This window comes from Pieris rapae, chromosome 23 (genome assembly GCF_905147795.1).
Source record: "Pieris rapae chromosome 23, ilPieRapa1.1, whole genome shotgun sequence".
Taxonomy (NCBI): Eukaryota; Metazoa; Arthropoda; class Insecta; order Lepidoptera; family Pieridae; genus Pieris; species Pieris rapae.
Window position 1 is genome coordinate 5,368,016 of NC_059531.1, and position 16,985 is coordinate 5,385,000.

The 16,985-nt window shown below is 33.0% G+C and overlaps 1 protein-coding gene and 1 long non-coding RNA gene across 6 annotated transcripts; one reads left to right on the forward strand and one right to left on the reverse strand.

Moving 5' to 3' along the window:
- Positions 1-4,690: 4,690 nt before the first annotated feature.
- LOC111000401 (ommochrome-binding protein-like) lies at positions 4,691-6,281 on the reverse strand. The gene is made up of 2 exons (XM_022269816.2): positions 6,216-6,281; positions 4,691-5,671 (listed from the first exon to the last, which is right to left on the reverse strand). The coding sequence occupies exons 1-2, from the start codon at positions 6,223-6,225 to the stop codon at positions 4,785-4,787; spliced, it is 897 nt and encodes a 298-aa protein (XP_022125508.2). The 5' UTR covers positions 6,226-6,281; the 3' UTR covers positions 4,691-4,784.
- Positions 6,282-11,550: 5,269 nt separating this feature from the next.
- LOC123690305 lies at positions 11,551-15,235 on the forward strand. Of its 5 annotated transcripts, XR_006750996.1 has the most exons (7): positions 11,551-11,700; positions 11,895-11,950; positions 12,406-12,488; positions 12,981-13,085; positions 13,526-13,616; positions 14,630-14,787; positions 15,073-15,235. It is a non-coding gene; the product is annotated as an uncharacterized LOC123690305 (long non-coding RNA). The 5 variants fall into 5 exon arrangements; XR_006750997.1 differs by lacking the exon at positions 11,895-11,950; XR_006750994.1 differs by lacking the exon at positions 11,551-11,700 and having other exon boundaries at positions 11,707-11,950.
- Positions 15,236-16,985: the final 1,750 nt, after the last annotated feature.

Here is a 16,985-nt window from a genome sequence, read left to right on the forward strand (position 1 = left end):
TCGGATCCAATGTAAAACATTCCAAAATCAACAACAACTAATAAATTGAAAATTAATTAAAAAAACATTGTCCAGCGGACAAAATTGTGAATCTAAACTATTCCCAGATCCCCTTGAACACACACAAAAAATTTCGTCTAAATCGGTCCAGTCGCTTAGGAGGAGTTCAGTCACATACACACGCACACAAGAAATATATATATTAAGATAAACAATATTTTATTACTAATCGATTCAGGTTAGGTTCTCCTTAAGATATCAAAAAAGAAGGCAACACAAAGTCTAGTTAAAGCTGTAAAGGGTACATATTGGCATACAATGGCCTGACTTCGACATGCGAAGCACGCACCAATGAGAAAGGAATTCATTTGTAGCGGAAAAGTTCCGGAACGTTCAGCGAACAGTCTACGAAAGTCAGATAAGGTATTTGAGGCACACTGCATTTGGCGTTATTCGGGTTTAACTAGGATGACATACGTCCCAACCCAATAATTAATCCACAATCTCAGATTGAAAACAGACCTTGAGAGTCGATCGATCACCTATCTGCATTCTTATAACCAAACCCTACGAAGACAATCCATTTTTCTCTCTTTACTTTCATATTTGATAGTCAATATAAACCAAATAAAGTAAATAATATTAAAGCATACATATCTATGTTTCAAACATATCAAACAGCTTTTTAATTATATCAAAAACTGCTGTAAGTTAAAATCTTAGATAGGATATTGGCACAGGTGAACTGTCATTTTCATACAAAGGTCTATCCACATACACCGATCCGTCCTACCATGAATAGCTTGTATCGACAGATCGCTATTACAATCCGTCAATTAGTCATAGTCATAATATCTTTATTCATTTAGGTAAACATGTACACTTATGAACGTCAAGAAAAACAAATTAAATTAATCGTAAATTTACATTTACCATCAGTTCGCAAGTCAAGGGCGTAGAGCGCGTAAAAAGAACTGGCAAGAAACTTTCCGCCACTCTTTTCGTTCGCCAAGTTTTTAATACAAATATATTATACAAATATATATAATTGGTTATTGGCACACTATTATGAATGTTTTGATTAAGATGACTATCTCAGATGATCAAAAATGGATTAAGATAGGTTTTTGGGTTTGGGCGTTAGGGACATTTAGGATAAAACTATACAAATAATACTCATACACCCTTTGCCTTAAAACTTAATTACTTCTTAAAAACTCCGTCATTTCGATGCTACTAGGCGTTCACGTATCCAATGAATTTCTGTTACTCGCTTATATGATTCATTGCGCGACACAGCTCGCAACCACAGAGCGCCGTCTACGCGCCGATTAACCCCTTTTCTATAGCAAAATCTATTATTTTTCGTGAATATCCATTTTGCTCGAAGATCTTCGCGAAATCCTCATAAAAATCGTCACATGTACATTTATAGGAAGTTAAGGAATTGTAAAGGTTACCGACCCTTTCGTGACGACTTTATTGCTATTTATTTATTACCTTTTGCCTTCAAAGGGTTATTTCGTTGGGCTCGTTGAGTTAACAAAAGGATTTCGAAAGAAACTATTCCAACTCCACAAATTATTCATAATATGCTCTGCAGATTTATTTCTTAAAAAATTATTAGAAAACGAAAGAATTTTTTATCGCTCCAGTAGTTTTAGCATTATTTTGGCCTAAACGATCGAATATTTTTAAATTATAATATTAATATTATGACGTAATTAGTTCATCTACGCCAGAACGTTCGCAGGTAATTCTTATGCCCTCTAGACCGCTCCCGCCGCCCGCATATTAATCATTTTTATTAATATTTTTAAATTAATTGATGATGAAAAACGGTGTTTTCCTCCAATTATATTATGTATACTGGTATTATTAGGACTAAATATTTGTATAGGAAAATCTCACATGATTACGTGGGGTAATATAGCAGCAGCAGCAGCGTTTTACTTCTTCGTGTCAGTTTGTCACGTGTCTTAAAACTTTTTTTCTTAAACGATTTTGTTTCTCGTGTACAGCAGCAAATCAATACTAAATCAATTCCTCTATCGCCTTCCTTTAAGCCTCTCAAACATTATAATAATCATCAAAATAATTTAAATCAAAGCAGAAGATCTTGTAGGACCTTAAAAATGGTTTTTACGATCTATTCAAATGAGTCAATTAGTCAACTCGAGATTACGTCAATCCTAAAGCAAGCCATCGACTCTATTTTGTTGGAATAACCACTAGTAAAAATATATATTTGAATCCATTTATATATTTTGTTTTTGTAGAATAGGGGGGCAAACGTGCCTACGGGCTGCCCAAGAGGGACATAGTAGCCCATGGGCATCCATTTAGGTAGCTGCGTTGTTGTAACAATTGTTATTGTATAATTTTAAAGTATTTGTATTTGCATAACTTTCGAAACAACTCGGGCAACTCTTAAGCAGATCAATTTCAAACAAACATAAAAACCGTATCAGTTTCCTTAACACTAAACTAAGAAACTAACAATTTCTTGATTCACAAACTTTGCTTAAAATTGTTCTGCATCAGATATAAGGCGTATAATATAATATAATATAATACTTCACATAATTGAGGTAGTTATGAAGTGAACTGGTAAACGAGCTACGAAAAACTCAATTTACTAACGAATTTAAAGCATGGAGTGTAAGGTATAGAACACAATACGACTACGGCGGGTTACAAAGGGCAAATAACTTTGCATTTTTTATAACGCGCCTTTAACTTTTCGTGAAAGGCAAGCCCTGTGATGATTACGCAAACAGGGCCGTATCCTACGAACAACTTATTTAATTTTAGTCAATACAAGTATGAGGCAATGTGACAATAATTTTTCTATGTCTGCTTGTGAAGAGTTATGTGTGTTGAGTCTAACCCTTCCAGTGTCTTCTTAAACACATTTAGGCATAAAAAAATATAGCCATATAAATAACTATTGCGAAATAGTATTTACATTTTTAATTAATATTAATATCATAGTATGTCACGTCACCTGCCATCGCGTTGAGAATTCTGTGCTCGGATTCGTGCCTGTTGAAAAAGCGAGAGTACACCTCTTTATTTTCCCCTCGCTCATCTTTGCCTAACTCAGAAATTGATGGATAAATATTTTTATGGACTCCAGAGATGAATTTTCTCGTATGTTTTGAATCTTTTTTACTTTTACGTTGGGATGTTTAAGCTTTAACGAGATTAGCTTGTTTATTATGTGCCTCCAGGAATCGTTTACAGACCCGAAAAATATTATTCTTTATGATTTCACATTTCGCATTACAACTTGGAGGCTATAAGAAATGTAGAATTCAGTTATATTATTTTTAGGAACATTATTTTGTGTTTTTAATCGAGAGTACAATTTCCAGTTATGATATGTTTATATATTTGAATTTCAAACAATAAGAAGAATTGAAGAAATCGAATATTATAATCGCCATTATTGACCGACGTTTAGTAAGTGTATTTTCTATTAAAGAATTTCCCAATGAAAAAGGCCTCAAATGAGAAGCTGTCTTTATTAAAAGACTTATAGTAAATAAAATATAGAAATGAGGTATACCCGAAGGAAGAATTATCTGCATAGCCAGTCAAGCCAATAGAGAATTCCCATAAGGACATGATTATTTAATTAGGTCGATTCCAAAGCACAAAAAATAGGGCAGTATGTTATATGTATAATGTAAATACATAAAAATAACAATTCAAGCGTATTTGTAGCTTGAATTATTTTTTTGTTGTGAAAATAGGTCGGATCACTGAGTTTTCCTCTTAGCGATGTTTGAACGCCAGAAAGATTTAAAATGTTTGAAGGTCCTCACGTTGAGTGGTCATTCAAAGTTCGACATCAAATATTATTTACCCACTTCAATAGGTTCGATTCCTGACAAAAGAGGGCAGGAGCCCATTCGAAAACCTGTTTACATGTTTCGCCTTTGATTCTTGTAATGTTTACAGGATTAAAAAGGAATCGGGTCATACTGTAGCCAAACATTAAATAATAAAATGTTATTCATGATTAGATTAAAAACTCTTCAGCTTTATAATATTAGTTTATAGTTGAGTAAATTAAATGGATTCCCGAGTAATCTGTGATTTTAATATAGGTATGTGAATAAAATAGAGTGAGGAATGTCCATTTAAAGGCGGTGACTTGTGAGCTTCGTAATTAGGTCATTAGGGGCAAGGCCGATGTCGAATGAACGACGCAATCCAACCAATTCACACGTCGTGTCATCCAAGGAAGTTAATTTAAACTATTTTTAATTTCTGCCTCATTACATTAAATATCCGAACTACAAGACAAGATGGGGTACATTAATGATTAGGCTGTACTGCCTTCTTTGGAGAAGAGGAATGGGCAGGGCTTTCTATTACAATTATAACTAATCACTTAAAAGGCTAAGCCATAATATGTACTAAATTTATATATGTTTTTAATTATAAAAGTTAATTATTATTTTCAGTAAATTTTAGTAGGAAATTAAAGACCTTCCAATTTCATTTTATTTATTTAAAGAGCTTAGTATTTTACAATAAATTTAATATATAAATTAAGTTGTTTATTTTTATATTTTTAACTACATTATTATTATTTTTATAATTAAACGAGATTTAATCAAATTAATACATAAATGTACGTTTATAAAGTAAAACAATTTTTAAACAAACAAAAGCGCAATCTTATAGTAATGCATAATTAAACAAAAATAATGAAATAAAAAAGAATTTGTACCGGCTTAATTAATATCTTAATCATACATTAAACAATTAAATTAAATCCTTATTTTCTTTTTCTTCTCGCTTCCATCACAAGTAATATTCAAATCATTCAGCCTGTACAGACTCTTACCGGAGGTAAATATGAAATTATTATCCAAATCAAAGGTGAGCGACCCAACGTCGTCAATAAAGACCGCCTTGAAGATCCTAGATTCAGATAAATTCTTCTCTATAATAACCTTATAGATTCCGTCCAACCACCATGTATATATCACATCGTGCCGATCGACGGCTAGTCCTCGAAAGTATGGGTTGTGACTCAACCAAACAATTTCATCTCTCTTACTAGCAAAGAGGCCATAAGTACTCAGGCATACGGTAACATAGTCTTTATTGACGACAAACGTTTTCAGTGGCATAGTGTGTTCGACGATAACTTCGAAATTGTCCCCTTTCTTCTTAACGACTCGGGAGTCTCCATACGTAACGAAATAGACATTTCCCTTGTAAAATACACTAAGTACTGTGTCACCGCGGGAGCTGTAGGGTGCAACTTTGTCGACCTTTGTGTCTAGGACGTATATGCCATCGCCGCCGCCCAAGTAAACCAATCCATTATCTTGGTCGAGATCAAATGTACCGAAATTCATGATTTTCCCGACAGAAACGACCGAGCCGTTCGTCGGATCATCAATATTTATTGAGCCCACTTTGTAATACTCCGGGTCGGTGATTCTCGGCTCGAAACTGTAAAATAGGGTGTTGCTGGATCTTAATAGCGCTAATTTGTGGATCACTACGCGATTTCGGAACGGTGCGTCTATATCGAAGACATATGAGACGTTGTAACACGTGCCGTTGCCTCGGACGCATGTCGGGCAGGGCCCTTGCGAGGCTACCAATGATATCGGCCAGAGGATCGCAAACAGCATCTTTATGTCTGAAAGGAAATCGTTCATTTTTAAACAATCACAATAAATTTATAATATTTGTGTCTTAAAAAAACTTTATTTAAAATTTAATACGTAATTCTACCAGTACATGTCAGGTACATAGTTGTATAAGTAAGGTTTGTAGCTAACAAACCTTCACAGCTAATATTCTCTTTGGGAGATGTTTATCAGTGGATGAAGTAAATGTGTTGTCAATTATAATAATCAAATTCCAGAACTTATGAACTCGGATTGAGAAGTGAAAGCTTGTCAGGTAGGTCGGAAAGTTTTAGGTTCAAACCACACATTGCTAGTTGTATTGGTTACGTTAATACAAACCACAGCGGTTTTAAAACTAAAATATAATGATTTAGATTATATTATTATTCGGTAAAATAAAAAATAGAGGAAGTTTTAACACACAAAAGTAACATAAGTATTTTACTATGTTAAACTGAGTAATAACGAAGTTCTGTCAAGTTGAGCATTTAAGAACATCCAATAAGCAGATTCCATTAGCGACTCTATACAGGAATACAAATCACCACTAACCACTGTACATATTGTAACCACATAGTGACCACTCGACCTGCCGTCACAACAACAACTGCATGGTGCCAGACTAATACTGACCATGAGTGGAGCACATTAACCTTCGCTGTTAAGGTGATTACACACTAACAATTACCCACCCGTGATCAAGCAGTCTATTCCGTTTTGTGCCTGTTAATATGAATTTCAATGGGTGTATCAAAATACCCATTACTTGAAAAACTCTATACAATTCGTGATATTGCACCTTATGTGGTATGTAGTTCTAGTTTATATCTTTATTTATAAAAGCTTGCCAAAGCTCGGCCCTCTGATAAATTGGTACATGAAAATTAAAATAATGCGCAAGCAATCTTAAAATACACGAACTGATAAAAAAGGTAAATTAATTTCAAAGCATGAGGGGAGCAACTCTGGATATCCAGACCTAGCTGGTGTATTAGAATACTCAAACTACAGACATCGTTGGGTTTTGGACAAAATGCGTTCTTCTTTTATATTTCCTCCTATTCATGGGTTTAAAGGTTTTTTTTCTAAATACCTAGATTCATAACTGGTATCAATGACAAACAGACCACGTACCTGAGTTGATTAAAATAGACGTCGGCCCACACTCCACACCTATACATCGTCTAGTTGTATTTGTGACATCATCACATACCGACGAAATTATCTAAATCTCTATCCCTTACAGAGATATGTGTACATTGCATTATTCAGTAGGAAAGCACTGTTTTTAAAGTGATCAATGGCTTTTTACTCATAATTCAGATATAAAACGAAATCACGAATAAAAGACTATTAATGAAAGGGCACGCAATCATTTTTAACGATTCGTTTATTATAAAAATATCAATATTAAGGCATTAATGATTCGGCAAAAATGAAATATTAAGCAGACCTACTATGTTTTCTAAATTCTTCATGACTTATTTATTATCAAAATAGAAAATAAACTGAAACAAGTTTGCAGAGTGGAAATTTTGTAAAATCGTTAGCTTAAAACATGTTGAATTGGCTGCCCTTTTTGCGCTTTCTTTGAAGATTAGACGAAATTAATTGTTAGAGCTCAAGTTTATCTTTATTTTACCCGAGACTAGCACAAAAGGTAAATTTAAATCATCTAAATAGAAAATTGCGCTTTCTAGAATTTTTTCAATTTAATTCACTTTTAATCCTTAAATTGTCACTTAAAGAATCATTCCGTTGACGTTATACAAATATTTTATTTACTTAATCTAACACTGATACATGTTAAAAAGACAAGAAGGAGAGTGGGAAATGAGTAAAAAACAAAGTCCGTGTTTTATAAATAAATACAAAATTACTAGAAAACCTTTGAATCTTTTCTATACATCAATCAATCAGATAATAATATTTTTTCGGCGAAGCAATCGGAAATCGAGCCTTCTGGCCATTTAAGTGTTCATGAGCGGTAGTTTCACTTAAAATCATTCGTTAGCCCCTTTTCTATTAATAGATTAATTCAATTTTGCTTTATTACAACTAAATAAGGTTATTTTACGACAGGAAGCCAAACCGCGGTTAATAACCATCATAGAGAATTCACATTTAACCTAAATATCTAGACATCCAGCTATGCAAGTCTAAACTAAGAGCTATATTAACTGTCTGCTCGCAAAATTACTGTCTGAGTACACACGAATGTATTCACTAAATTCTTTAAAGTAAACGGACTTTGAAAAGGTTAATGCACCACGCCACGTTAACTTAATTTAAACTAAACTGTGGATAAAAATTTAAACCAAACTTGACTGAAAGATGTTTGATATTTCATGACGCGATGTAAAATGGAGCTTATATTTTATTAACTTACAAAATTATTAGTGTTCATCTAAAACGGTGAGTTTCCTAAAGTTTAAATAGCATTAAGTGTATTTATTTCTATGTGGTCTATTTGGGTGAACAATTATATTGAAGAAGAAAAATACAGAGTTGTAACGCCTCTAGATTACTTTGGTATTCTAATTAAGCTTCTCTTGAATATTGATATAGTGTTTAAACATATTTTGTTGTCGATGATACAGATGGAATTGTGTAATCTGCCTCGAAGTCCGAAGATGAAACTCAGCTTAAATAAATCCAAACAGTCCTCTGAACACTCTTCGTATGAAATACAGTAGAAATGCAGAGAGACCTCACTTCTCTACGAAACACCAAGGCATCAAGACAATTTTTTTTTTCCGAACAAATGACTGGTCATCGACTTCGATTCGCATCGCTCTACGATAAAGTAAAAGGAGCTGGTACTGGGGAGAGGAATCTCCCTTTCAATCTAGAGGTAAGAACAGTACTCCATACGGGGTAGAACTAATAGATAGTTGTAAGCGGTAGTCCTGATGGAAATGCCGTCTCCCCATGTTGAGCACGCAAATCTTCTTGGAGGCCAATTTAGCCTTTTCCTTTAAGTGAACCGCGAAACTGAACGTTATTAGATTTGTCAACACCCAGTATTCTGATGCTGGCTGTAGCTTTAAAGAAATTGTCTTTAAAGGAGTACAATGGGTGTTTTATTATTCTGTCGTACCATAAACCGAGGCATAATTGAGCTTCTCCCAAAAACCCTTGCTTTTTGGCGACATCCAAAACTGGCATAGAAAAGTATTGTAAATATAAAATTATAAAGACATGTTCATACCTTTGCCCTATCTTACAAAGAGAAAGGCAAAAGTATTATTCAACGGCGATGAAGCATATTTTATTCAGACACACGCAACAGGCCAAAATCCGCGAATCCTTGTTAATATTAAATGCAATCAACTTAATGAATAACACACAACATTTGTGGGTTACAAGTGAAAAATACAAATTACCAACATTCGTCAACTCGAGTGAAACCTTTCCGCAGAGTTTTCATGTGAAAATTGAAATAAAAAAATGAGAAAAGCGCGGAAAACTCGACTCGAGGCTTTTACGTACGATTATTTATTCTGTGGGTTTATGGCGCGCACTTTATTTGACTCCAGGTCTCACGTAAATCAAAAGCATACGCTCCTTCGTCTCGTGGTGTACTATAATTGTTATTATTACAATTAATACATACAGCAGGACTCTAAATCTGCTTTAGTAAGTTGCGCCAGCTATGGATTTATTTTCTTTGGGGTAACGAGAATGACTATTGTTTGATGTGAACCTAGGACCTCCATTTGCGTTAACCACCAAGGCAAAGTGCAAAATTTATCTAACATCTTGTTATATCGGATACAAATTCCATTCATGACTTTATGACTATATTAAAGATTGGCCTCAGAACCAGGCTTATTACAAAATGTCTTCATTTCTCCCGGAACATTTAAATTGTCTTTTGATGTCGAAAAGCCGACCTAATTTCAACATTTCATGCATTTTTCTCCATTTTCACAGTTATTAGATCAGCCCTTGATCGTTTATCAAAAATATCTTGACTTTATTCATGCATTTTGTTTCCTTTATTGTTTCCAAAGTGTGTTTTCAACTACAAAACTAAAGTGTATATTTTGATTGATAGAATTAAAAATATTTGTACATTGCATTGTCCATCGTTGAGACATATAATAATAATAATACCTAATGTGCTTCTTAAACATACAATTATATGTCCATATGGTTATTATGGAATTTCAATATTTTTTAAAGAAATCATTATGCAGCAGCATTAGCAGGTTGATTTATTTAGCCATCTACAATATATACAGTAAAACTTGTCTCATTCACAGACTATTAATGTTTCTTCATCTCGATTCCCGCCACAAATGCTGAGCACAAACCATAGAGCATCTTAAAACAGATTCTACTCGTATTGTTATTCAAACAAAAACAAAACAAACAAACAAAATCAAAATACGTTCTAAAATATATTAGGTACATTAGATAATAATGAGGGTGCATTATTAACTTAATTAAAACTTAAATTTATATATTATATTTTTGACTACCTGTCGTAGATTCAAAGCGATCAGCATTTGCTCCTGATGTTGGTTAAAATGCGGCCTCTCGGGAAGCATGTCTGTCCAGGAGAAGCCTATTTTGTCGCCGCTTGAACGATTCCATGTATTCCGTATACTTACTCTTTAGGAAAGATTGAGGACGTACACTTCAGCGATCGCAATCGTGAGGTTGGCACTTGGGGATGTCTACAACGAAGAGGTTATTCTTGTAGATGCCCTTTAAAAGTGTATGACGGTACAAGCTGTGTTGTTCTAAAGAAGTTCATGTAATGCTTGTTGCATTTTATTTCATACAATTATAATACATTTATAAAATACAGAAATAGGTATTTCCGAATAACGATACATTGAATATTGGGCGAGAATGGCGCCGTAGGCTTGGTACGGGGTTTGTACGTCGGTTATACGCCCACGGCTCTACTCTCCTGGCCCAAATTGCAAGTTATTCATATTTCTATATTTTTAACATAAAACTAACTACAACTTAAAGATTTTTTATTTGTAAGCGTATTCCTCTGATGTCTGAAGCCGTAAGTTTACAGCCGCGTGTTCTTATAATATTGCAGTCAGATATGTTATTTTCCTTCACCCTACGAGCACGTACTTTATTACTCAACTAAAGAGGGGTCCATCAGTGTACAGCTGGGGTCTACTAATAAAGTCTGTTCCAGAATGAAAAAACGTAATCACAATCAGTGGCTGTCGCGGAGCTTTTGCCTTGCGCCTGTCTGCATCCGATCGACGATAGTATTCTGATTCATTGAGCGAACCTTTCCAATCATACGCTCCTAAATTGCGTGTCTTAGCTATCGTTGCTTGTCACTATATGATGTGAGCAAAATGAGCTTTTGTATTTGGGATGGGAACTCAGCAGTAGCATCTCGACGCGACTAGAAAATACTAATAACTTTTGTTTGTTCATTGAAGATCTCCTTAGTAGCTAATTTACCATATTGTGATAGGTACTTAATTATTATATCCCTCTCCTTTGCCAACGCAAATTTAGACGTCCTACGTCTGAATTCATTGCCGTTTATAGAGTGAATATAATATTCAAGAAAATGACAGCTTTTAACAATAATTTAACTCTCTTATCAGTTTTCTTTCGGTGTTTCAAATCAGTAAATTGGATCCAATAAAATAATAAATTGCAGTAAGTTATCTCTTAAACTAAATGTATAACGCAGTGAAAGTACTAAGTTAAACTTTCTTAATAATGTCAGAATACATACAATAATTATTATTATTAAAATGCGGTTTTACAAAAATAGCGCCATCTAGTGAAAGATGGCGCAACTATCGTTCCAGTCAAATCTTTATAAAATATTATATTCCATGTTCGCAATATACATAGATTTTTGCATTAAGTAATAAATGGTATGATGTGATTTAAACGAGGCAACATAATTAAACAAGTTTTATTAATTATACTTGGATATATGGTTTGTCAATAGGACAAATTTGACAATCTATGTAAAACATCAATGTTTTCAGATTGATTGACATACAAGAAACATAATATAAACCAAAACATGACGGTGAGTTAAAGACTAACAGCTAAATCTTTGTTTTGTTCGTCGTATTTGTGAAATATTTGTGGGACAGACAACTTATAAATATTAATTGTTTCCGCTCAAAACAAGGGATACCTAACATCATATAAACTTAACAGGATGGATAGATATCTTTAAAAAAAATTAATTTCTAAAGGTAAATTTACCAATGTTTTCAGAAATTAATTTGGTAGAGGAATTACAACATGCAAGGAATCTATATTCTATAGAGAAGGTAACTGACAGAGAATTGGTGTTGGTACTGTTGGGATGGAGTGAAATAAAAAACATTTGATTTAATTTTTTGGATTATAATATACAACTAAAACAATGTAGTAATTACTGCTGACTACAGTTTAGCGCTTATCATGCTCGCAATAGTTTTAAGACATCAAAAAATAAAATAAGTACAGTTAAAATATACTAAAAACCTATTGAAAGGTCTGAGCCCCACATAGAGGTAGTTAATAACATCTACTTAAATATTATTTGCAAACAAATATTTTTAATTAGATTAAGTATAGAAAGTAATAGTTATAGTAAATGAAATAAAAAGCTTAATAAATACCTAAACTAATGATGATGATTTGATAACAATTAAATAATGATTTATTTGTCATTTAAAATATTGTGACTTCCTTTATCTAGATGCTGTGGTCATTTAAACAAATTACATATTTTTCTTCACAGGTAATATTACAGGAACCACAATAACCAGGAATTTTACATTTTGGTACTCTGAAATTATTATGTGTAGTATGTAATTTTAGTAAGTAAGTATAATATAATATACTTTTAAAAATATGAATATTTACCAAAAAATTGAAAACTATGTATGATCGAGAATGTGTCAAAATTGGTTCTGATATAAAAATGATAATTTTAATGCTTCAAATAATCATAAGGTTTACCTCAATTCATCATTTAACAAAAAAAGGATTACATTAAATAGAGCAAGTTATATTATATATCTATTATTCTTTGGCTTTGAGTCTCGACTTTCTACCTGCTGGCTCGGATGCTAAGGTAAAACAATATTTTTAGTTTTTTGAAATTAGTAATAATAACAAATTTATCATGTGAAAAGTTTATAAGGTTCATTGCAATTTAAAAATATTGTAACAAGGGAAAATATCCTTTACTGAATATGTTTGAACACATAAGCACTGCTGAAAAACTTCCTTATTTTTAGGATACAAATATGATTTTTTTAAATTATATTTATAGGATAACGAGGATTTCATTTTAACCAAAATCTATTTCAGTATAAGTACCAATGGGACTGCAATGGCTGCCAATGGATCCATTTCATCATATCAATTTGAGGGTTTGATGAGTTTTCCTGGAAGTCAGACCATGACTTTGAGAAGGTATACTGTTTTAAAATTATCTTTTTGTAGATGTGAATTAATGGCAAAAAATAAGTTTTGTAAAACAGCGGGGGAATGCTGCCAGCAATAAAAGTACACCGCCACAGGGACAAACTTTATAATTTCATAATAGTCCTATCAGTTTTTAATTACGTAGTATTATCACTATGTAAGCTAAAAACACTCAAAATAATCCATAAATTCCTTTTTTACGAGTTATTTTGACGATATCTTGGAATTGCCTGTTCAACTAAGCAATAGTTTCTGTGCTCTGGAAAAATAATTGTCGATTTTTCTTGTACCTACTTATTACCCGATCAATATTCTGCTTGATTGTAGACAATATTATCTTTAAGAAAATATTAGTTTATTTTCTGCTCCCGATTTCTCTCGAAGCCAATTTGCTTTAATTAAGCTAAAATCCTTTTTTAATATTTCAGAATAGAGAGAAAGATTTACACGTGCTTTGAAACTCTCCCTACGGTCCCCGTTCGTGGTGACGATGGGCGGCAGCGGTGGCTGTAATTTGGGGTGTATATTCTTTTGCTTTTGAATATTTGCTTGCTTATCTCTATACATATATATCATTCTCGTGTCACAATGTTCGTTCGCATATCGCTCCGAAACTGCTCAACCGATTCTTATGAGATTTTTTTATGCATATTCAGAAAGTGGGAATCGGCTACTAGCTTACAAACCCCTAAGTGATTTTGAATTGATTTTTTTTTGCTGTGGACAAAAAAAATAGAATTTTCATGAACCCCTTATTTTTTGTTTGTTAGTTAAGAAGCTATAATTTCAATACTGAGGTTTATATAGAAAAAATACACAGAAAACTCTCTGGGGTAGTGAGTAGTAAGCGAAATGTTCCACGTTGGTATGTACTGAAAAGGTAGACTTGGAAAAGAGAAATGAAGTTCGCGGCGGCAGCTAGTTATCTACACTAATATTATAAAGAGGAAAACTTTGTTTGTTTGATTGTAATGAATAAACTATGGGACCGATTTTAAAAATTCTTTCACCATTCGAAAGCTACATTATCCACGAATAATATAGGCTATATTTAATTTTGAACAAGAAAAGGGTTCCGTAAGATATTAGGGTTTTTCGGACACAAGGTGTAAAAAAATCAACCAAAAAGTTAATTATTTTGCGTACCTGCCTAAATATTAAAGATAGAACCATAAAATGTTCTAAGTAATTGTAGAGCTTATAAATATCTACAAAAAAGTACAAACTATACCTATCTATGTCGAGTGAGACAATAACCATAAATGATATAAGTACATGGCAAAACGATGTTTGCCAGTTCAACTAGTATATAATATACTGATATCTGTTACGGTGTTCCCTTAAGCTGGCTTTATAATTAAGTCTACCTCTGCACTGCACTGGTCAAAAACAGAATTAAGTTTATTATTTTAATAAATTTTCTGTTTCTTAATCAACATTAATATACGATTAAGAAATTTGTATTAATTAATATAAATAGAAATACATTAATTGCTAAGGGTAACTTATATGGTTATTTGAAATATTTTCAGATCAGATCCAAGCAGTGGCGAAGCTACCTCGGTGGCTACTAGTGGGTCTTAAAGGTGAGAGACCGGGTGGGCGACACCCCCCTTCTCCTAGGCCACTGGATCCAAGGTCTGAAGCGGCAAATGGCGATTGCAGCGGGTTAACATCAGGGATTTTAAAAGTAATTTTGAATGAAATTATATTATCCACTTCATTGTATTCTCTCTATGTCCGTTATAATATGTCCTGTATGGGCCATTGGGGTCTTAAAGTGCTTTAACAATAGAATTGAACTAAGAAAGTCCGAGCGAATAAAACGTACAAGAATTATCTGGAAAGACATTTCTGGATAAAAGCAACAAATTAGTTTTGCAGCTCATTATATTCTATTATTTCATTAAAATAACTAAAACATATTCAAAGGTATGGAGTATTTGCTGTACACGTCCTTTCTCCTATTTCCCAGGGTCAGGTGCCAAGCGGAGAGTCAGGAGATGTCAAAAGTTAAATAGTTTATTTTGACATTTGGGAGTTCATTCTCATCAGTGGCCTTTTTTACCAGTCTCTGTTTTATCGTCTTAGTTTAATCATAATAACCTTGTATGTATATGTGAAAGAAGAAATAAAGATTATCTACTATTATTATCTTTAACTATTATTTTAAAATGACAATGGACCCAGAATTCTAGAAGATTAAATGTTTTTGACTTATTTTTGCCACTTTTATTTGATTCCGTTTGATTTGTCAAAAATCATGATATTGTCAATGGATAGAAAAACAATTGTATTTCATTTCACGTACTGAAATTAGAATATCAGTTAAATTTCGACAACAAAGAAATAGCCAGAGAATGGAAATCGTTAATAATAAAGTGGAAGCTCAATCGAATCCAAAATTTGTAGAGCATTGGTTGATTTTCCAGCCACATGCCATCATCAGTGTTCGTACCGGATAGATGACATGTTGGACGAAACAATTGCTAAACGCTAATGAAGTGGCAACTTGTTTCTTTTCCTTTTAGAAAAAAAGGGAAAATTTCTTTGGTGCAGCTCATTTTGTATGTATTGTTAATAAAATATATAATGCACAATTAACGACATAAATCATTTTTTAACTTATCAATTTGTAAAAAGTCACGATTACATTAATATCGATAAATTTTGTTGCTAATTGATTTTTTTTTTGTAAAGGGATCAATGAACTACCTATGAGATGGCAAAAGTGCATAGAAAACAATGGTTCATACTTTGATTAAATTAAATATATTATATTTAAAAATATTCGATTTTTTGTTCCTCCCATACAAAACGCCAATTTCATATGTAAGGACCTAATATTATGATGGCCGACTACTATTTGAGAATCATGCGAGATTGCCCAATATCCATGTCAATTTATTGCGAGTAAATAGATCAAAAGATTTTTTTTTTTATGTTTCATGCCATAAAAATAGAGCTTATAGAAAAAAAAACGGTTACATTTTTGATTTCACCATGTAAGACAATAATAGATTTTGGTCAGAGAATTGAGCAGGCCAGAACCATAATCGTATTGTGTTGGTATCGTTTCTTTGAAAAGGGTAATTCTACAAACGAGGCAGAATTCTTGGTATAATATACGAACTTTGTTGAAAATTATTTTGAAGGGAAACAAGAGAAGTTAAAATTCAAGGGCGTTATTCCTTACGTTTTAAAATTGTAACATATTATATAATAATTTTAAAGAAAAATTCTCTCTTTATAGACGTGGCAATTGCCGAAAAGTGTCAGTCGTGAATTACACCCACTTTACTGAAAATGGGTTCCCAAATATCATACTTATAATGAATAAACACATTTTTTTTTTTTTTTTTTAAATTTATATAACCAGACGACGGCGCTCTCTTCGGCGCATTAATATTACAAAAATTGATATTGTTAAAAAGTAAAAGTTGTATTTTGGGGTCATGATAATAGATGGCGCCAGATGAAAAATAAATTTTGTCCAAACGCGATATTGTGACATGGAAACAACAACGTAAGACATCGATGATTATCTATTACGTCTTCGACGAGGTTAGGTTAGGTTAGGTTAGGTTAGGTTAGGTTAGGTTAGGTTAGGTTAGGTTAGGTTAGGTTAGGTTAGGTTAGGTTAGGTTAGGTTAGGTTAGGTTAGGTTAGGTTAGGTTAGGTTAGGTTAGGTTAGGTTAGGTTAGGTTAGGTTAGGTTAGGTTAGGTTAGGTTAGGTTAGGTTAGGTTAGGTTAGGTTAGGTTAGGTTAGGTTAGGTTAGGTTAGGTTAGGTTAGGTTAGGTTAGGTTAGGTTAGGTTAGGTTAGGTTAGGTTAGGTTAGGTTAGGTTAGGTTAGGTTAGGTTAGGTTAGGTTAGGTTAGGTTAGGTTA